At 36.7% G+C, this 23,410-nt stretch overlaps 1 protein-coding gene across 4 annotated transcripts in view; it reads right to left on the bottom strand.

The window, feature by feature from the left end:
- Positions 1 to 23,410, bottom strand: part of C14H8orf34 (chromosome 14 C8orf34 homolog) — a 364,577-nt gene that overhangs the window by 272,783 nt on the left and 68,384 nt on the right. For 2 of the 4 annotated variants that reach the window (XM_019974143.2, XM_070802637.1), the window contains exons 3-4: positions 14,788 to 14,919; positions 672 to 800 (exon numbers count right to left, since the gene is read on the bottom strand). In XM_019974143.2, the coding sequence (XP_019829702.2) occupies positions 672 to 800; positions 14,788 to 14,919 (261 nt within the window). The remainder of the gene's footprint in view (positions 1 to 671; positions 801 to 14,787; positions 14,920 to 23,410) is intronic. The other 2 variants (XM_070802638.1, XM_070802639.1) reach the window with 1 other exon arrangement.

The following is a 23,410-nucleotide window of genomic DNA, read 5'->3' as shown; positions in this document are numbered from 1 at the left end:
ATCAAATCAAATATTTGTCTATCTGAAATATATCATTTTAAACATTCCCACCCATCAGAAGAAGGAGACGGAACCATGTCTTCCTGATCTGGAGATGAGAGGACCAAGGCTCATACAGGTTTAATGACAGGTTAATGACTTATCTAAGGTTATTAACCTCATAGAAGGCAAAACTTCTAACTCAGGCCCTTGGATTACAGATCACTGCTTTTATAAAAAGGTATATTGCTAGGTTCTGAGAGGATTCTGAGAAGAATCTGGCCCAGTCACTATTAAGAAGTTTAGAGACATCAAAAACTCAAGGAAGCAACAGGTTTGTGCATTAACTGGGATGACACATAACAACAGGGTTCAAAAGAGAAGAATGACTAAGATGCCATTAGGTGTACAGTTGACCTGGGTAATGAACAGAGGCCTTGGAGGGAGACTGGAATCAAACAGCCATTGTGGGGAGGGGTCTATAGCTCTTTCTGCTCTATATAACCTGTCTTCCCATGAATCCATGTAACACACATGATCGGTCCTCATATCCAATCTCATGCTCTAGAACTCTGCAGCCTCTCATGGAATTATAATGAGGATGTTGGAAGTAGGTTATTGGTAATGGTAATGAATGTTTCTACTTTAATATTGGTTAGGAATTCCAATTACAATCAAGTAAATGAACTTACTTCGAGAGAGATTCTCAAGGGCTTTTCCCAGTTTCTTGCTCTCTTGAAGGATGTGGTTCAATTCATCAAAATCACGGCTTTCTGGTTTAGTCCGCCAGTTCCACTTAGGATGATCTACTGACCTTGGCACTATGTTTAAAAAAAATGATTACTTCATAAGCACGCTACAGAATGATAAAAACTTACTATTCATCATTATGTGAAAGACTGTCTCAAGATCAGTGCACAGAATAAAAATGGTTTTTGGAAATAGTTCTCTTGTGAGCAAACAGAAGGGAAGTTATGAGGCTGGATTTTAAGAAATGTTTTAACTAAACAAGTAAAGGAAGTGTGACAGTGTTTATAGAAAAAAGAAAATTCAGGTACTGATTTAACACTAGTAATTCATATAAATTAGGGAAAAACACAAGCAAAGTATATGTTATGTTTCAGCAGCTTAAAAAATAACTGCTACCTTCTTCATGAGCAATTTGTTAAATGATTTTAAGACATTCTTGCTGTCTTCTAATAAAACAAGACTGAATACTTTTACCTTCACTTTCCCTCAAATTCTCACTAAAATTATATTATGGTATTTTTCTTTGGTCAAAGAATTGATTAAACAGAGAAGACAATACATTTTTTAAGGAAGATGCAAAATGAACTGATAAGTGATAAGTGGATTTAACAAGATAGAGAAAAGTGAAACCTAGGCCTTGAAGATACAGATGTCAAAAAAGTGGACATTTCGTACCATTTAAACGTTAAACTATCAATCAAGGAGGACCAATACCAAAATAATAATAGAAAACCATAATTGCCTTCCAGATTAGAAGGATCCATTAAAGGTCCAGTATAATGCAAGGCTGTGCTGTGCTTAGTCACTCAGTCATGTCTGACTCTTTGTGACTCCATGGACTGTAGCCCACCAGGCCATGAAATTCTCTAGGCAAGAATACTGAAGTGGGTAACCTATCCCTTCTCCAAGGGATCTTCCCAACCCAGGAATTGAAGCATTGTCTCCTGAATTGCAGGTGGATTCTTTACCAGCTGAGCTACCAGGGAAGCCCATAATTCAAGGCACATTATCACAAAATTTTACAACAGTGGTAATAAAGGAAACATCTTTAAAAGCTTTCAGAGACAAAAATAGCAAATGAAATTGTCATCTGATTTCTCAGCAGCAATGCTTGGCCCCAGAAGACACAGGAGAAGTTCCTTCAAAATTTTAACTGAAGATTACTTCTAACTTAGAATTTTATTTATTTTTTTAACTTAGAATTTTATACCCAACTAAAATGCGATTCCCTGGTGGCTCAGAGGGTAAAGTGTCTGCCCACAATGTGGGAAACCTGGATTCGATCCCTGAGTTGGAAAGATCCCCTGGAGAAGGAAATAGCAACTCACTCCAGTATTCTTGCCTGGAGAATCTCATGGATGGAGGAGCCTGGTAGGCTACAGTCCATGAGGTCACAAAGAGTCGGACACAACTGAACGACTTCACTTTACACTTTAAGGGTCAATCGGGTTTCCCAGGTGGTGCTAGTGGTAAAGAACCCACCTGGCAATGCAGGAGACATAGAAGACGAGAGTTCGATCCCTGGGTCAGGAAATTCCCTGGAGGAGGGCATGCCAACCCACTCTGGTATTCTTGCCTGGAGAATCCCATGGACAGAGGAGCCCAGCAGGCTACAGTCCATAAGACCGCAAAGAATCAGACACCACTGAAGCGACTTGGCACACAGCACAAGGAGTCAGTCAAGACACTTGTAAGGACTCAGAAAACGTACCTGGCAAGCACTCTCAGAAAGTTCCTAGTTGGAGGTTCTCCACCAAAATAAGCAAGTAAAGCCCAAACTAGAAAGAGTTGAGATCAGGAACCAGATAATCCCCCATAAGAAGAAGGAAAACATAAGCCTCAGGATGACAGTAAAGCATGGTCTCAGAAGACAGCTGAGAAAAAGAATGGTAACTAAGGAGTTAAGACTGGGGCAAGAGAACAAAGGACTACAGGAGAGAAGTCTCTAAGACTTTTTAAATGAAATAAAGTATAAAATATAAATTAAAGTAAGATAGAAGAACACGTGTTTTAGTTATTGAGAGTGTTAATATTTTAAGGCACATTTTGGTGAAGCATTAGTGATGGGTACAGAGAAAACAAAGGAAGCAGAAAACAAGCCAATTATTGACTCTAGAAACAAAATAAAAGTTGGCTTTCTTATGATTCTACTATGAAAAAGGATAATGAACACAATCATAAAAATATCAGTGCAGAGTATACATCAACCAACATTTGAAATATCTGCCTGCCTGTACTGTGAGAATGTGATGGGCCTTGGGAATAAAGCACAGTGTCTTGAAAGAGGTCAAGAGATGATGCTTCAAATTTAAAAGATAAAAGAGAACTATGCAAGTATCTTCTATGTTTAGATATATAGATCTGCGTACCAAAAGAAACATCTAAGAGTTAAAAGTGGGTCCACATTAGAGGCAGAACAGGAAGAAAAGAAGGACACTTGCCTTATGGTATTAATTTGCTCTTTATACCATATATGTCTATGTTCGATAAAAATAAAATAATTTAAAAATATTTACATGGTACGGCTATAGGAAAAATACTCTCAACCTACTGAAAAAAAATTTTTGGCCATGTTTTTAGAAGTAATTCAGAAATATTTATTATAATAGAACATATACTGACCCTCTGATTCAGCAATCTTATTATTTCTGATAAATTATAATACATAAATGAAAACACTCTTAGTTACGTATATATGTACAAAGAGGTTTATTTTATCAGAAAGTGCATGATAATTATTTATTTCACCAAAGAGTTTGTGGTTGTAAAACTCTGTAAATAATCTATAAAACTAAATGTACTTCACAGGGAAATAAATAAATTATGGTATCTTCATACTATGGTACAGGTAGGTATGTACTTATGAAAATGTATAACATAGACCTAAGTTCATTTGCATGGAGATATGTCCATAATACATTTTAAAACAATATAAACAAGTTGCTTAGGAATGTGTACAGTTTAAAGCCAGTTTCATAAAGCAAATCAACTCCCACATATTTTACGTTAGTTTATACAAAGAAAAGAATGTAAAAGAATGTAAATCACTTCAAAGGCTGTGAAAAGATACAACTACTTCCAAGGGAGTAGAATAGGAGATGGCTGATGAGAGAGAATCTATCTTTCTACATGTTTGTTTGTTTTTTTTCATTATCATTATAAGCAATATTTAAAGACTGATTTAAATTAAAGAAGTAATTACTTCTATAATTTAAATACATTTAAACTAAAAACATGCATCTGCCTCTTCTGTGTTTCTTTGTTTAAGGGACTTTGGGATGGAGATGTCAGCCAACATCAGCACCCCAGTTTTCAAGCAGTGGAGAGGGGATGCAGCAATTGTGATCAATGGTTCTATAACACACCTTCAAGCATACACCTATTACCCCACAGGTAATACCCCATAGGACAAGCTCAGGCACAGGGAAGAGAAACTCAGAAGAGGAGGCAGAGAAAACTGTACTTGTACCAGATCCTTCAAAACACTTACTGGTACTTCTGTTAGCCTTTTTAAAAGTAATTTCTCTAATCTGCATCATTATCTTATCTAACTTTTCTGAAAATTACCATATCCTATCAAGATATCTTCAAATAAAAAAATAAGAACATAGTCTTTTTTTAAAAAAAATCAGTCCCAATCAACCTTCCCAGATAATGAGACATGCCCCCCTGCCCACCCCAGCAGACTTTGTAGAACACCACCTGAATGCCCTGGTGGGCAAACTCAGATGAGACCAGCAGAACTGCGCAGCCAATTTGCTGAACCCTGAGAAATTATAATTTGTTGTTTAAGGCCATGGAGTTTGGGGGAGCAGCCCTGTAGAGAAAAGATATGACATCCAAGCTCTCTCCCTCAGGAACTTTCAAGAGAAACTAAGACAAATTTCTTTCTATATTTCTGTAGCTTGTGACAATGTGCTACATATGTGATATTCATCATGGGATCCAAATCTAGGACAAGGAAGGCCACAGGATAATCATGGTCTAATCAACTACACTGGATGATTTCGGATGTTTTGATAACTAATGGAAGGTGATTTGGAAGTCATCAGCCCAGTTTACAGACTCCAGGTGAGAATCTCTAAAGCTTTCTGATGAATTAAAAACCTTGCTTAGGTAATACTTAGTACTAAAACTCAGGGCTATAGTTTAAATATATTGTCTAAAAAATGTCCTCAGGAGAAATGGATAACAATAGAATGGTATAAACAACAGAATATTAATATGATCCATATGAGGTGAAACAATCTGAGATTAGGGACAGCCGGTAATTATCACTGAGATAAAACACATCCCCAGAGCACAGCAGGAACCCATCCACAGCACCTTATTAATGGTCATGCTCCATTCATTCATAAAGAGGTCACTACTTCACAAATAGCCTACTGTATAATAACCAGGGCCTAGTAAGCATTGCCCTCGGAGAAGGCAATGGCACCCCACTCCAGTACTCTTGCCTGGAAAATCCCATGGACAGAGGAGCCTGGTAGGCTGCAGTCCATGGGGTCGCTAAGAGTCGGACATGACTGAGCGACTTCACTTTCACTTTTCACTTTCATGCATTGGAGAAGGAAACGGCAACCCACTCCAGTGTTCTTGCCTGGAGAATCCTGGGGACGGGGGAGCCTGGTGGGCTGCCGTCTATGGGGTCGCACAGAGTCGGACACAACTAAAGCAATTTAGCAGCAGCATTTTGAACAACATTAATCAAATCAGAATTAATTAAATCCTGATATCTCCACCAATAGTTTCCATCTGTGGGTCAAATAATAAATTTACTATTTCCTGCAAATGACTTTTGATGTATTATTTATCCACTTCTTTTGAACCAAAATAATTTTAATTATTTAGATCTTTTAACTCTGTTTTCTAAAAATTTAATAAATGCTAGTATTCTTTCCTAAAAGTTCCTCCCAAGTACTTTACCTTCATTTATAATATGTCAGGAAATTTCCCAGTACTATAGTTATGATATATCTAAAGTTGATTATAGTGAATTTATTATTTCATGTCTCTTGCCTTCTGCATTTCCATACTATGATTTTTCAGACATTGCATTGCCACATTAATTCTCTTGTATCTATGCAATTTGTGTTTTCTACACAGATGTACAGTCTTTTCATTATTTTCCTAAAATTTTAACAAATATACACCTATTCCTCTTTGCATATGCTGTGCTAAGTGAAACATTAAAAAAATGAAAAATCTCTGCCAAATACAAAAGCATAAATAAAAATACTGAGAACTGGTTCTAGTTTCTGGTTTTAACTGAAGTTAATGTCAGTCAGTCAGTTCAGTCACTCAGTCATGTCCGACTCTTTGCAACCCCATGAATTGCAGCACGTCAGGCCTCCCTGTCCATCACCACCTTTCAGAGTTCACTCAAGCTCACGTCCATCGAGTCAGTGATGCCATCCAGCCATCTCATCCTCTGTCGTCCCCTTTTCCTCCTGCCCCCAATCCCTCCCAGCATCAGAGTCTTTTCCAATGAGTCAACTCTTCGCATGAGGTGGCCAAAGTACTGGAGTTTCAGCTTTAGCATCATTCCTTCCAAAGAACACCCAGGGTTGATCTTTAGAATGGACTGGTTGGATTTCCTTGCAGTCCAAGGGACTCTCAAGAGTCTTCTCCAACACCACAGTTCAAAAGCATCAATTCTTCCATGCTCAGCTTTCTTCACAGTCCAACTCTCACATACATACCTGACTGCTGGAAAAACCATAGCCTTGACTAGACAAACCTTTGTTGGCAAGGTAATGTCTTTGCTTTTGAATATGCTATCTAGGTTGTTCATAACTTTCCTTCCAAGGAGTAAGCATCTTTTAATTTCATGGCTGCAATTAACATCTGCAGTGATTTTGGAGCCCCCAAAAATAAAGTCTGACACTGTTTCCACTGTTTCCCACCTACCTCAATTTTCTCTTCTGGATCACAAATTTGAAATGGCTATAAGAGAATCAGTATACACTCTCATGCATAGGGAATTGATAGACAAATGTTTTTCTGGCCCCTTCTGCCAAGACTCCACTGACCATCCTCAACCATTCTATCAGAAACCACCACTTCACCAGGTAAACAGTAGAAATGCTTCAAGGACATAGAAAAACTTCAGTGAACTCTATTTGTCTTATTTTCCTTTAGTTGTGATAATTCACAATTGAAAATTAAAATCGTAATATTATCTTGCAGATCTTTGTACCTATACTAGCTTGCATTGTGTAACGTGCTCTTTTTTTGTTATCTGAAAATGCACAGCTTCTAAACTGTTATCTCATGAGACCAGGACATATTTTGCACTAAGCTACCCTTGAATTCTCTTCATTTACTCATTTACACTCTCATTTGTATAGCACACAACACTGTCCTAGCTTCTAGGAGTAAAGCAGTGTGAATAAATGTAACAAAATTCCCTGTACTCATGGAGATGACATTCTATTCGAGCTTACAGTCTATTGCATAGGGTAACAGGTTATTGTGTTCCTTACAAAACTGGCCTTAAATAATATACAATATTATATAATTGTATATATTTTATTTTATTTTTTTAAATAAGTTTTAGCAATAAAGATCTTCTGAAATGAATGTTAATGATATTTATGTCATACAAAAGTTAATAACTGTTAATACGGTCTTTTTTCCTTTTATTATTGTCTTTGTTCTTTTAAGAATAGTAACTTAGAAAACTTTTTATACTTATTACACAAATATTTCTGTCCCATAATACTTCAGCTAAGAAAATATCCTTTTATTTTGAAAGTCTCTTTATCAATTTTGTTTTAAAGTAAGAATTGTAAAATTTTTTCAAATACAATTTAAGTATTATTTGAGATGTCATATGACTTTTCTTTATCAATTTGTATATTGTACCGAAATACACATAATGGTAGTCCCAAAAGGAGAAGAAAGAACATTTGAAGAAATAATGCTTGAAAGATATTCCATGAAAACATTAATGAAGAGGGAAGAGGGAGGAGGGTTCAGGATGGGGAACACATGTATACCTGTGGCGGATTCATTTTGATATTTGGCAAAACTAATACAATTATGTAAAGTTTAAAAATAAAATAAAATTAAAAAAAAAGAAAAAAAAACATTAATGAAAAAGAGTAGGGGTGGCTATGCTAATATCAGACAAAATAGACTTTAAGACAAAACTTGTTAAAGAAGAGGATAAAGAATATTACATATTGGTAAAATGGTCAACCAGTCAAGAAGATTGAACAATTATTTAACATAAACACATTTAGCAGCAGAGCCCCCAAATACATGAATCAAACACTGAAATAACTGAGGGTATAGAATTCTACAATAATAGCTGGAAACTCTAATACTTCTGTGTCAATAATGGATGGAAAAAATCTAGACAGATCAATAAGAAAACAGAGCACTTAAACAACACTATAAATCAATTAGGCCTAATAGACATATAGAGAAAAATACAAAGACTAACAGTCATATGTATTTTTCTTCCAAGTGCATGTGGAACAATCTCTAGTATAGACCATATGTATGTCAGGTCACAAAATAAGTCAAAATGTATAGACTACAGTAAAGGTGGTTTCTCAGATGGGAATTTGCAATCGTAAAGCCCACAATAAAAAGCAAGAAACATCTTATATCAATAACTGACCTTTATACCTTAAAGAAGTAGAAAAGAATAGAAGACTAAACTAAACCTAGCAGAATGATATAAATAATAAGTATTAAAACAGAGACAGGTGAAATAGAGGATTCAAATGTAACAGAAATAAATTAACAAAACCAAAAGTTGAATATTAAGAAAGAGCTTAAAAATTAATAAACCTTTAGCTAGATTCACTAAGAAAAAAGGGAGAAGACTCAAATTACTAAAATCAGAAATGTAACCAAGACATTACTACAGACTTTACAGAACTGTTTTTAAAAAGAATTAGAATGTTATGAATATTTAATTCAATAAACTACACAACCTAGATGAAATGGAAAAATTCCTAGAAACAAACTGCCAAAAGCTACTCAAGAATAAACAAAACATTTATAATAAGACATGGAATCAATAATCAAAAACCTCACAACAAAGTCAAGCACAAGACAAGGTGGCTTCATTGGTGAATTCTACCAAACATTTAAAGAACTGACAATTCTTCTCAAACACTTCCAAAAAAATGTAAGAGGAGGGAATGTATATAAACTCATTCTATAAAGCCAGCATTTCCCTGACACAGAAGACAAGGACATAATAATAAAACAATACAGCAGCATCTCTTCTGAAAATAGATGCAAAAATGCTCAACAAAATTGCAACATATCAAATTCAGCAGCATAATAAAAGGATTATGGAAACACAAAATAGTCAAAGCAATCTTGAGAAAGAAAAATGGAGCTGGAGGAATCAGGCCCCTGGACTCCAGATTATACACTGAAGCTGTAGTAATCAATAGTAAGGTACTGGCACAAAAACAGAAATATACATCAATGGAACAAGATAGAAAGCCCAGAAGTAAACCTATGGTCAATTAATTTACAACAAGGTAGGTAAGAGTGTATATACAATGGAGAAAAGACAGTCTCTTCAATTAGTGGTGCTGGAAAAATTGGAGAGCTCCATGTAAAAGAATGAAATTAGAACATTCTCAAACACAAAAACAAATTCAAAATGGATTAAATACCTAAATATAAGGCCAGATACTATAAAACTCTTAGAGGAAAACAGGCAGAACACTTTCACATAAACTGCAGCAGTATGTTTTTGGATGCATCTCCTATTCTAATGAAAATAAAAACAAAAACTTTAAAATGGGATCTAATTCAACTTAAAAGGTTTTGCACAGCAAAGGAAACCATAAAGAAATGAAACAAGAACCCACAGAATGGGAGAAAATATTTGCTAATGAAGCAACTGACAAGGGAGTAATCTCCAAACTATACAAACAGCTCATGACAATATCAAAAAAACAAACAACTCAATCAACAAATGGGCAGAAGATCTAAGGAAGACCAAAAAAGCTTTTTTGGATGGCCAAAAAAGCATATGAAAAGATGCTTAACATTGCTAATTATTACAGAAATGCAAATTAAAACTATAATGGCCATCATCAAAAAGTCTACAAACAATAAATGTGGGAGATGGTTTTAAGAACAGGGAAACCTTTTACACTGTTGGTGGGAATGTAAATTGGTAAAACCACTATGGAGAAGAGTATGGATATTCCTTAAAAAACTCAAAATAGACTTGCCACACAATATAGCATTCCCACTCCTGGGCATATATCCAGAGAAAATCATAATGTGAAAAGATACATGCACTCCAATGTTCACTGCAGCACTACAGTAGCCAAGACATGGAGTTAACCTAAATATCTATCCACAGAGGAATGGATAAAGAAGGTATAGTATGTATATACAATGGAATATTTCTCAGTCATAAAAAAGAATGAAATAATGCCATTTGCAGCCAACATGGATGGATCTAGACATGATCGTAAGAAATGCTGTAAGTCAGAGAGAGAAAGACATGTGTAGTATGATATCACGTATGTGGAATCTAAAAAGATGATATGAATGAACTTATTTATAAAATAGAAACAGCCTCACAGACTTGGAAAACAAACTTATGGTTACCAAAGGGGAAAGGTGGTGGGGGATAATTAGGAGTTTGGGATTAACATATACACACTATTACATAGAAAATAGATAATCAACAGGGACCTAATGTATAGTACAGGAAACTCTACTCAATATTCTGTAATAACCTATATGGGAAAAGAATCTGAAAAAGAATGGATATATGTAGATGTATAACTGAATCACTTTGCCATACACCTAAAACTAATACAACACTGTAAATAAACTATACCCCAATGTCAAATAAAAATTATATTTAAAAAGTATTTATAAGCTGTTCCCATACAATAAAAACTAAGACTAATACATGAACTCATTAAAAAAGATTAAACATCATGACAAAGTGGGATTTATCTCATGAATATAAAAGTTATTTAACATAAGAAAATTAATCAATACAATAATTGTGTTAACAGAATGAATTTTAAAATACACCATCATTTTGACTGATGGAGAAAAGGCTTTTGAAAAAATTCAATATTCTGTCATAATAAAAACTCCCAGTAAACGAGTAGAAAGGAACTTCTTCAATATGATAAAAGAAACTCACAGCTAACGTCATGTAGATTAGTAAAATAATGAAAGTTTTCCCCTTAATATGAGAAACAAGAAAGGATGCTGGCTTTCATCGCTGACCTTCTATTAAATTTCTAGCCCGAGCAAGCAGGCAAGAAGACAAAATAAACAGCATCAAAATTGGAAAGTAGAAAATAAAACTAACTCTACTTGCAGATAAAAAGAATAGCACTTACTTTAAAAAATGAACAAAGGACTTCAATAGACATTTCTCCAAGGAAGATACACATACAACCAAGAACGTGGAAGGACATTCAGTATCATTAGTTGTTATAGAAACCTAAGTCAAAACGAGGTAACACTTCACACCCACTTGTATGGTATAATATTTTTGTTATAAATAGAAAGTAACAAATGTTGGTGAGACTGTGGAGAAACCAGAAACCTTTACATTGCTGATGGGAATGTAAAATAGTACAGCCTCTATAAAATACAACTGCAGTTCTCTCCAGTTAAAACATACAATGTGACCCAGCATTTCCACCTCAAGGTATATCCTCAGAATCATGGATCATGATTTCAAACAACTACTTGTATGTCAATGTTTATACCAGGACTATTCATGATAGCAAAATGTAGAAACAACCAAAATATCCTAAAATAAATGGATGAATAAACAGAAAGTAGGCTATCTATACAATGGAATATGATTCAACCACAAAAAGGAATGAAGTTCTATTACCTGCTGCAATGGGAATGAACCTGAAAATATTACACTAGGTAAAATAAGTCCATCACAGGAAGATCACACATCATATGATTCTATTAAGACCAAAGTGTTAGTCACTCAGTTCAGTTCAGTTCAGTTCAGTTGCTCAGTCGTGTCTGACTCTGCAACCCCATGGACTGCAGCACGCCAGGCTTCCCTGTCCACCACCAATTCCCAGAGTTTACTCAAACTCAAGTCCATTGAGTTTGCCAGTGATGCCATCCAACCATCTCATCCTCTGTCATCCCCTTCTTGCTCAGTCGTGTCCAATTCTTTGTGCCAGGCTCCTCTGTCCATGAGATTTCCCAAGCAAAAATACTGGAGTGGCTTGCCATTTCCTTCTCCAGGGGATGTTCCTGACCCAGGGGTCAAACTCAGGTGTCCCCACATTGCAGGCAGATTCTTTACAGCCTGAACCAATAGAAACAGGCAAATTCATAGAGAGAGAAAGCAAGTTTCCAGGGACTGGGGGGAGGTAGAAATATTGAGTGACTTACAGTTTCCTTTTCTGAGGTAAAATGTTTTGGTAAGAAAGAGGTTATGGTAGCACTATTTTGAATGTACTAAATGCCATGTGAATGGCACAATTTAAAATGCTTAATTTTTGTTATTTTAACCTAAAAAAAATGTATTTTTGAGTGATTTGTTATGAAGCCATGGAAACTAGAATGTCTCTAAGACTTTTTTGGCTCTCCAAGGTCACAATGTTACACTTGCATGTTTTATTTTTGACATTTCACTGTTCTTGTTTCCATCTGTAGGTCTATGACCCATCTCAGACTGATTTTCAGCATGAATTAAGGTACGGATCAACGTGTGTATTTTTCCATATGAATCAATGTGTGTATTTTTCCATATGAATATCCAGTGTTGAAGGGACTGTTTCTTTTCTTACTATACCGCTTAGATGTCCTTGTGAAAAACCATTTGACTGCATATGTAGGTTCTTTTTTAAAACTTTTTATTAAGGTCAATTGATCTATTTTTCCATCCTTTCTCCAAAATCACACTGTCTTGATAACTACAGTTTTATAAAATGACTTGAAGCCAGTCAGGGTAAATTCTCCAAGCTAGTTCATATTTTTCAAGATTGCTTTAGAAAATCATGGTCCTTTGCTTTCCAAATCAATTTAAAATAATACAGTCAATTTCAAAGGCCTGTAGAGCTTGGCTAGAGATTGCACTTATTTCAATAAGAGGTTGCCATTTGTTTCTCTGTTTCATCTTTTCTTGTTTTTGTTTTGGGAGAATAAATCAAAAAAATTGGGGCATCCTATTTTAATAAACTTATTAACATTGTATTTATTCTTTTTTCGTGCTTCTTTCTAGTGCTGCTTCATATATTACAACATACAACTGTGACTTACCAGTCTATGTTCAAAAGAAATTCTATTATTTCAGGAACAATTTATGTTTAAACAATATATTTCTAATTAATAACTCTGAATCCTATAATCTTAATACCATGTTTATTATTAAAAATGCATGAGACTGTGTTAATAATTTTCCTTTAAAAAGCTAATAGTCCAGTGGAGCCAGAGGTCAAGAGTAGGGTACCTGAACAGAAAAGATATTAAATGCCAGTTCACCAGTAACATTCTGTGCCTACAGAACATTCCATAAATAGCAAAGTCTGTGTAAAATGAAGGACCTTACAGCATTCTGTCCTCTAAGAGCTGAGATCCAGGACTTAGCTCTTTAAAATTAGCAAGCTCTGCTGCTGCTGCTGCTGCTGCTGCTAAGTTGCTTCAGTCGTGTCCAACTCTGCACGACCCCATAGACGGCAGCCCACCAGGCTCCCCCGTCCCTGGGATTCTCCAGGCAAGAACACTGGAGTGGGTTGCCATTTCCTTCTCCAGTGCATGAAAGGGAAAAGGGAAAGTGACACGACTCTTAGTGACCCCATGGACTGCAGCCCACCAGGCTCCTCCATCCATGGGATTTTCCAGGCAAGAGTACTGGAGTGGGGTGCCAGTGCCTTCTCCAAGCAAGCTCTAGGGTTATGTATTAATATTTATCATTGAGAAAGAATGAAGACAGACAGACAGACATTTCCAAGGATAGAAAGAGAAATGTGAGACTGAGAACTGATTGATTTCATTTATTCCTTTATTCTTTTTTTTCATTTAACACTATTCATTGAGTCAGGAACTGTACTATTACTGGGAATATAGTTGTGAACAACACATTTAAATTTTAAACTTATATGCTTTTTTTAAATGTTGGGACCAAATATTATGAACCAACCTGGTGAAGCAGTATAATTTAGCTACAATAATAATTTTTAAAGAACATTTGTAGTTTATAATACTTCACATAATTATTGCTAGAATTTTGTGGCTGATACAATTCTTTGTATAAGTGTCATTGTATAAACAAACAAACAAAAAAACCTCAAGGAGTTAATTTCAGTTATTTTCACAAATGTTCCAAATTCAGAATCCAGTTAGCACATAATGATTTTTCAAAATTTTCAAACAAAAGTAAGTATTTTCTACCTATTCCTTTCTCTGTTTAAATTAAAATCCCGTATCTCAGTCTGCAACAAGCACAAGAAACTGATGTTTAAGAACAGCTTTCAGGATCTTTTGTCTTCTAAGAATAACTGACTTGCAACAAGATCCTAAGCTATATGACATGTTTGTGCATAGCACTGGAAAAACTTAGTAGCTAGAAAGGCAGAGAGAAAGGAGGAGGGGCATTGAGAGAACAGGTACTTATTACTGTGGGATAGAACAAATACACAGCCTTCAGTAATAAATGAGTAGGACTTCAGAGAGACCCTGGATGAAGGATTTTTTTTTTAATTTTGTTAAATGTTTTGAACAGAAATCTTCTTTGCCTTCCCTCTAAAAGATTTATTTTTATATCCTTTATTAAACGTAGGGTTGGTATTGCTCTGAATATGATAAAATACTGCAACTGTTCATGAGAGGCAAGGGACCTGCTCCATGAAGTTTACATTCTTAAAAGAACAGTATACTCAAAAGTCTAAATCAATCACATATGCTTGAGAATATACGTTAATGCTAAAACAAATGTGAAATTCATTAGAATTAATAGGCAGAAATATCAGAAAAAAATTTGGCTTCAATTCTTACCTTTTCTTCACTTTACTAACACACACTTAACATACATTAAGTTAATATTTAAATGACAAATTTCCTTACATGATTTTGATTCTGGAGATGGTGGATAAATATTAGACACAGCAAGGTCACTTTTTGACTTTTTAGGCTTCTTTGCATTTAACTGCCAGGGTTTATCATAGTTTCTGAAATCTCTTCTTGTTCCTTTATGTTCTGTCAAACAACAACAAAAAAAAACACAATAAAAACAATAAGTGATTTCACAATTGATCAAAAATTAAATCCATGAAGTAATTAGATATACCTAGCGAAAGCTATGCTGCCTTGTATCAAAATAATGCAAATATCCTAGAGTATTACTTGCTTTATTTTTCCTGTAAATGTGAGTTTTGCATTTGATTTGAATTAGTTTGTATATTAATATGATTAAAATGATGTTAAACTGTAAAATTATTTGAAAGTCTTTAAGGCACAAATTACTTAAAATCACATTCTATAAATGGGTATCGTAGAATAAAGCACTGTATTTTGCTGTAAATAAAAACAACTAAATGTTTAAGTAAACTTTACTCATCTGATGTTACCTTATCTGTTATTCACTATGACACATAAAACTATGGGTGCACACACACATTTCCACCATAGTATTTGTTAGGGAAATTAAATAAACAGACTTGTTTACTCTTCAGAGACAAAACAGAGCAGGCCTCTGACCAGGCTTCTAACCTTCCTGGACACAGCCCTGACTGGGAGTGACTGCATAAGACTGCCTGCTGTAAATGCAGGACTTGCAGCACCATAGATAAGATGTGTGTGTGGTGGGGGGCAGGGGGGAATTTTGAGATTGTTTAGCCCCTGAAAAGGGCATGAACAGCCAAATCCCAGGCTTAAACAACATTCCAAGTTTTACAAGACAAAACATTGTACAAGAGGCAGTGATCAAGACCATCCCCAAGAAAAAGAAATGGAAAAAGGCAAAATGGTTGTCTGAGTAGGCCTTACAAATAGCTGAGAAAAGAAGAGAAGCTAAAGACAAAGGAGAAAAGGAAAGATACACCCATTTGAATGCAGAGTTCCAAAGAAAAGCAAGGAGAGATAAGAAAGCCTTCCTCAGTGATCCATGCAAAGAAATAGAGGAAAACAATAGAATGGGAAAGACTAGACATCTCTTCAAGAAAATAAAGATACCAAGGGAACATTTCATGCAAAAATGGGCTCAATAAAGGACAGAAATGGTATGGACCTAACAGAAGCAGAAGATATTAAGAAGAGGTGGCAAGAGTACACAGAAGAACTATACAAAAAAAATCTTCATGACCCAGATAATCACGATAGTGTGATCACTCACCTAGAGCCAGACATCCTGGAATGCAAAGTCAAGGGGGCCTTAGGAAGTATCACTATGAACAAAGCTAGTGGAGGTGATGGAATCCCAGTTGAGCTGTTTCAAAACCTAAAAGATGATGCTGTGAAAGTGCTTCACTCAATATGCCAGCAAATTTGGAAAACTCAGAAGTGGACACAGAACTGGAAAAGCTCAGATTTCATTCCAATCCCAAAGAGAGGCAATGCCAAAGAATGCTCAAACTACTGACCAATTGTTCTCATCTCAAATGCTAGCAAAGTAATACTCAAAATTCTCCAAACCAGGGTTCAACAGTACATGAATTGTGGACTTCCAGATGTTCAAGCTGAATTTAGAAAAGGCAGAGGAACCAGAGATCAAATTGCCAACACCTGCTGGATCACAGAAAAAGCAAGAGAGTTCCAGAAAAATATCCAATTCTCTTTTACTGACTATGCCAAAGTCTTTAATATGTGGATCACAACAAACTGTGGAAAACTCTTCAAGAGATGGGAATACCAGACGACCTTACTTGCTTCCTAAGAAATCTGTATACAGGTCAAGAAGCAACAGTTAGAACTGGACATGGGATAATGGACTAGATCCAAGCCGGGAAAGGAGTACATCAAGGCTGTATATTGTCACCCTGCTTATTTAACTTATATGCAGAAAAATGGTGCGAAATGCCAGACTGGATGAAGTACAAGCTGGAATCAGGATTGTGGGTAAAAATATCAATAACCTCAGATATGCAGATAACACCATGCTTAACGCAGAAAGTGAAGAGGAACTAAAGAGCCTCTTGATGAAGTTGAAAGAGGAGTGTAAAAAACTGGCTTAAAACTCAACATTCAAAAAACAAAGATCATGGCATCTGGTCCCATCAATTCATGGCAAACAGAAGGGGAAACAACGGAAACAGTGAGGGACTTTACTTTCTTGGGCTCCAAAGTCACTGCAGATGGTGACTGCAGCCATGAAATTAAAAGATCCTTGCTCCGTGGAAGAGTTACGACCAACTGAGATAGCATATTAAAAAGCAGAGACATTACTTTGCTAACAAAGGTCCATTGAGTCAAGGCTATGGTTTTTCCCGTAAAGTATGAATGTGAGAGCTGGACTATAAAGAAAGCTGAGTGCTGAAGAATTGATGCTTTTGAACTGTGGTGTTGGAGAAGATTCTTAAGAGTTCCTTGGACTGCAAGGAGATCAGACCAATCAATTCTGAAGGAAATCAGTCCTGAATATTCATTGAAAGGACTGATGCTGAAGCTGAAAGTCCAATACTTTGGCCACCTGATGTGAAGAGCTGACTCATTGGAAAAGACCCTGATGCTGGGAAAGATTGAAAACAGGAGGAGTAGGGGACCACAGAGGATGAGATGGTTGGATGGCATCACCGACTTGATGGACATGAGTTTGAGTAAGCTCCGGGAGTTGGTGTTGGACAGGGAAGCCTGGCGTGCTGCAGTTTATGGGGTCACAAAGGGTTTGGGCGGACTCCGGAAGTTGGTGACGGACAGTGAGGCCTGGCATGCTGCGGTTCATGAGGTTGCAAAGAGTTGGACAAGACTGAGCAACTGAACTGAACTGAAAGAGTTGGACACAACTGAGTGACTGTACTGAACTAAACTGAGGCTTGCAATTTGGTTACACATTGATGATGATATCAGTTTGCATCCATCCTGGGTTTATAAGGGGGAACTCTGAACTGTAATCTTGGAAGTCTCACACACAGAGCTGATGCACTGCCCGGGACCTTTTCCCAATTGGAACTCCAGACTGCTGTCACATGGGACTTCTCCGCATTGTTTAAGTTTGAATGTCAGCAAGTCCAATTTGGTGATGTATCTTCTGCTCTATTTCTCTTCTTTTAATGTTAGTATATGAAAGTAAGCTAGATAATTCTCTAATAAATATTTTTATTATTGATTTGTATATAACGAGTGGCTTATTTTGTTAACAAATCTTTTGACCCTAAGACGAAAGTGAAAACTTTCGGCAAAACAGTATTACTCATTTTTTCCACTGTTCTGTTCAAGAAAGAGTAGTTCCATCACCTTTACTGAAAGCTACAGTTCCCCTTCAAAGGTGGCCAGTATCATACCAACTTTCAAATGAAATGATCTTTTCAGGAGTTCATCCCTCTTGACATCTTTTCATCCCATATTTTTAGACAGACTCTATTGTGGAGCTTTTTCTTCTTTTATTCTCAGGGCATTATATTCTCCTTATCCCCATATCATCTACCTAACTGCACCTTCTTTGTCTTATTCATTGCTTCCTTATCTTTTATCTACATGACATTCGTTAGCTTCCTTCTACCTTCTTGTTTAAATTTCAATATTTTCAAATCATCCTAGCTCTATGCATGATTCATAAATCTTTCTCTGGCTATCCACTTATAAACACCAAGTAGACATCATGAAATATTATAGAGATTCCTCAAATTTGCAAGTTAAATTTGTACTTAATGAGTTGTTATCCAGTTTTTCTGCTGCAAACATCCCATTAAATACCAAAAGAGGTATGCTGCTGCTGCTGCTGCTAAGTCGCTTCAGTCATGTCCGACTCTGTGCGACCCCATAGACAGCAGCCCACCAGGCTCCCCCATCCCTGGGATTCTCCAGACAAGAACACTAGAGTGGGTTGCCATTTCCTTCTCCAATGCATGAAAGTGAAAAGTGAATGTGAAGTCACTCAGTCGTGTCCGACTCTTAGCGACCCCATGGACTGCAGCCTACCAGGCTCCTCCGTCCATGGGATTTTCCAGGCAAGAGTACTGGAGTGGGGTGCCATTATACTAGTAACAGAAATATTGGTCTATGAACAGAAATACTGGTCTGCATTATGCCATAGACAGAATTAAGACAAAGATAGACATTATCAGAAATAGATTGAAAAATATCTAGACATTCACAATGCTTGCCCCTACCTCAGATTCAGCTCCTGACATGGTTTCACAGTCTGTCAGAATTTGTCTTTCTATATCCAGCCTAGGACCATAGTTTCTTCTAATGCAACACAGCTAAGGAATTAAGAATCATGGACACAAAACACAGTATCTCATGATACAAAGAAAAACTAAAAGCAGCCATAGAATAATAATACACCGGATTTTGCAGCTTTTTAAATTCTCCACTATTGGAAAGAAAAAAAACAATCCATATTAATTTAAATATCTTAGCAATGATACTGTTCTTATTTAATGTGTTGAAAAGAGATGTGAGACAGAAAGTCACTTGTCAGTTTCTCAAAGACCTATAGGATTTGACTGACACTGGAGACAGTAGCAGCCATGATTTCATCTGTCTCCCCCAAATGTTTTAAAACTATCTAAATAGTTCTAAGCTATTTTTTTTGTTGTTGTTCTCGTAAGAGAACAAAAAAGAATAGAACACCTACACTATTTATTGACAAACCTAAAACTAGATGGACTTCTCCCATTGCTCAGCAGTAAAGATCCTCCTGCCTGCCAATGCAGGAGACACAAGTTCGATCCCTGGTTTGGGAAGATTCCCTGGAGGAGGAAATGGCAATTCACTCCAGTATTCTTGCCTGGGAAATCCAATGGACAGAGGAGCCTGGAGGGCTGTAGTCCATGGGGTCACAAAAGAACAGGATGTGACTTAGCAACTAAACAAACAAAACTAATTCGAACATCCTTCATTTAAATTCAAATAAACAAAATAAATATTTTAACAAGGAAGATTCAATATAAAAAGCAAGAATACATCACTCAAGATATAGAAGAAATTCATAGTTTGCGGGAAGATTTACTATGAAAAAACCTTTAAATTTTTGCATATGGCTATTTTATCTTCTTAATACAAATAAAATAGACTCTGTGAAGCAAAAAGAAATGAGAAAAGAGATAAAACTCTAAAACGATAATTGCTAAGATAAATGAAAGAAGATAAAGAATACTGACAGGAAATTAAAATGCAATATGTACCAACATTTGAATTTGTATACAAAGCCAGAAAGAGAAAAGTAATACTGTGGAAAATTGAATCAGTGACAGGGAGAACACACTTGACAAACCTCCCTAGAAGTTATCGATAAAATAAAGAAGACAATTTACACATAGCTGATTTTTCTGAAGAAATCAAAACAAATACAATAGAAGCACTAAGTACACAAGGAGACAAGTATTCTAGGATAGAGATGCAGGTTTGCTAATTGAAAGGATTCACTGGATAAAATGAAAAATAAGAAAAGAGACAAACATCCAGATGTGTTCCCAGTAAAACTTTTGAATATCAGAAATAAAGAAAAAAAACAAATCCCATAAGTGTTTAATAATAGAGCATCTAAAAATAAGTAAAAACAAGGTTGCTTTCAACTTTCTCCTAGACATTAAAAGACAAACTTCTGAGAACATGTTAAGTCCCCAAGATGCTAGAATAATTTAAAAGCAAAAAGTGGGCACCTTCAGATATTTTCAAAAAGTATTAACCTAAATAGTTTGAATATTGAGACCTTTTCTAACTAATTATAACAAGCACCAAAAGAAATAATTCAAAATAACAGTTAAAGTTTAAACTGGCACTATTTACTGTCACCTGAATTATAACCTCTTCTACTAATACTCGTATCCAAGAATTAGTCTCTGCTTTCCTTCTCCCTCCTGCTATATCCTCCCCTCTAAAATCTTCCTCTTCACCTTCTGGGGCATATATTCCATGGTAAACAACAGTCCTCCGTTTTCAAATCCTCTCCTTCAAGAGAAGAGCCACATCATTCTTTCCACAAGAGTGCTCCCTCCTCTGCAGTTCCTTGGAATGAAGGTGTTCATCCCCTCCTCACGTGTCACCTGCCATAGGCTGGGGTTTTCTGTTCATCCACGGTGTTTTTCTGTTTTGTTTGTTTGTTTTGGACTGTAATTGCTTTACAGTGCTGTGTTACTTTCTGCTGTTCAGTGAAGTGAATCAGCTGTGTATACATGTATCCCCTCCCTCTTGGACCTACCTCCCACCTACATCCCCCATCCCACTCTCAAGTCATCACAGACCACCAAGCTGAGCTCCCTGTGCTATACGGCAGCTTTCCACTAGCTCTCTATTTTATACATGGTAGTGTATATATGTCAATCTTAATCTCCCAATTCATCCCACCCTCCCCTTCCTTACTGTGTCCACAAGCCCATTATCTATACCTGCATGTCTATTCCTGCCCTGGACATAGGTTCATCTGTACCATTTTTCTAGATTCCACATATACAGCAGCTAGGACAAGGAAGCAACCTAAATGTCCAATGACAGATGAGTGGGTAAAGAAGATGTGGTGCATATACATGATGGAATATTACTCAGCCATAAAAAGGAGTGAAACTGGGCCATCTGTAGAGATGTGGGTAGACCTACAATCTGTCATACAGAGTGAAGTAAGTCAGAAAGAGAAAAGCAAATATGGTCCATCCATGTTCGGCTGAACATTTCTCCTCTCCTGTGGTAAGTGCTGCGTGTCTATACTGCTCACCACTCTTCATCACTGCATCTTTCTGCTCCCGATTACTCTTGCAGCCCTACTCAAGACACTAGCACAGTTACCCTTGACCTTTCAACAACCAGAATGAAACCCTGGTGACCTCTTAATTTCTTAAACAAACCATGTATTGAGTCTCACACTTCACTGTCCTCTCAAACCCTACAGAACTTCACTTTCCTGAACTTCAGAGACCACAAACTCAGGCCACCCACAGGACTTTCTCATCATTTGGAATCATTTCCCCTCAAAAGTCTTGGTCCCAAAAATCACAATTTCCCTGGCCTTCTCAATCTTTCATATTTTCACCATACTTTCCCTAACATTTGCCTCTTAAAGATTCTTAGTTCTCTGATCTGCTTTTTATGTCTAGACTGTTTCCTTGTTCCCTCCCTCTTATACCGGGCCACATGCTTTGATTGCTTGTGCAATTCACCCACAGACATCCTTATAAAACTGTCTGTCCACCCTTCATCCTCACTGCTGTACATCCACAGTTCTCATCAGTCTCTCAAACTGCTTTTCTCCCCTTCCTCCTAGCACTTCTGGGCACTGTGGGGAAAAAACCACAATCCTGCCCATAATTTCCATTATTACTTCATTTATTTCCATTTCCATTATTACTTCATGTCTTGAATTTTAGATAAGCCCCTGGACTGCTTCAGTCTTTTTTATTTTCCTTTGCCAAGTTTCTTTTTATTCCCCAGGGTGACTTCACAATCATTATCATTCACTTCAATTTCCCCGATTTATTCCCCAAAATTCTTATCCTCAGCAAACAACTTCACTTCTTAAAAAACTGGAAAAATATTGATGAAAGATATCATCTCACACTTGCCTTATCCCAGTCCAGCTCCTACTCTAAATTTAAGCACAACTTCTTCCATTCTTCCATTCTCGTAATTTTAATGTGCACAATCCTGAATGCTATTCCTGAAACTTCTGCCTTAACCCATCCACAGTTTTAGACTCATATCCAACAGCCTGCTGGAATTATCTACTAAGACGCCCCAAGAAATTCAAGTTCATCCAAAGAAGCTGGATGAATTTTAGTCCTGTGTTCCCCTCTTGCTTTATTTTGTTGTTGTTCAGTCACTCAGTCGTGTCCAACTCTTTGTGACCCCATGAACAGCAGCACCCCAGGCTTCCCTGTCCTTCACTATATACATTGTATTATAAGATTCCATCTTAGTAAACCTACTGAAAGAAATTCTCTTCCTTGTTACAGAAATAAGCCTGCTATATTTAAAATGGATAACCAACAAGGACCTACTGTATAGCATACAGAACTCCGCTGAACGTTATGTGGCAGCCTAATGAGGGAGGGGATGGGGTTTGGGGGAGAATGGATCCATGTATATGTATGGCTAAGTCCCTTCATGTTCACCTGAAATTATCACAACATTGCTAATTGGCTATACTCCAATACAAAATTAAAAGTTCAAAAATAAAGAAATAAATGTAAGAAGGCTGAGTGCTGAAGAACGGATGCTTTTGAATCGTGGTGCTGGAGAAGACTCTTGAGAGTCCCTTGGACAGCAAAGAGATCAAACCAGTCAATCCTAAAAGAAAGTCAACCCTGAAGTCATTGGAAGGACCGATGCCAAAGCTGAAGTGCCAATACTTTGGCCACCTGATGTGAAAAGCCACCTCACTGGGAAAGATTCAGTTGCTGGGAAAGATCAAAGGCAAAAGGAAGAACGGACGACAGAGAATGAGATGGTTAGACAGCATCACCGACTCCATGAACATGAATCTGAGCAAACTCTGGAAGATAGTGAAGGACAGGGAAGCCTGGCACACTGCAGTCCATGGGGTCCCAAAGACTTGGATACAACTTAGCAACTTAGCAAACTGAGTTTGCTTAGCAAC

Source organism: Bos indicus, chromosome 14 (assembly GCF_029378745.1).
Source record: "Bos indicus isolate NIAB-ARS_2022 breed Sahiwal x Tharparkar chromosome 14, NIAB-ARS_B.indTharparkar_mat_pri_1.0, whole genome shotgun sequence".
NCBI classification, from domain to species: Eukaryota; Metazoa; Chordata; class Mammalia; order Artiodactyla; family Bovidae; genus Bos; species Bos indicus.
The sequence above is the reverse complement of the archived record's forward strand: the minus strand, read 5'-3'. Positions and strand labels throughout refer to the sequence as shown.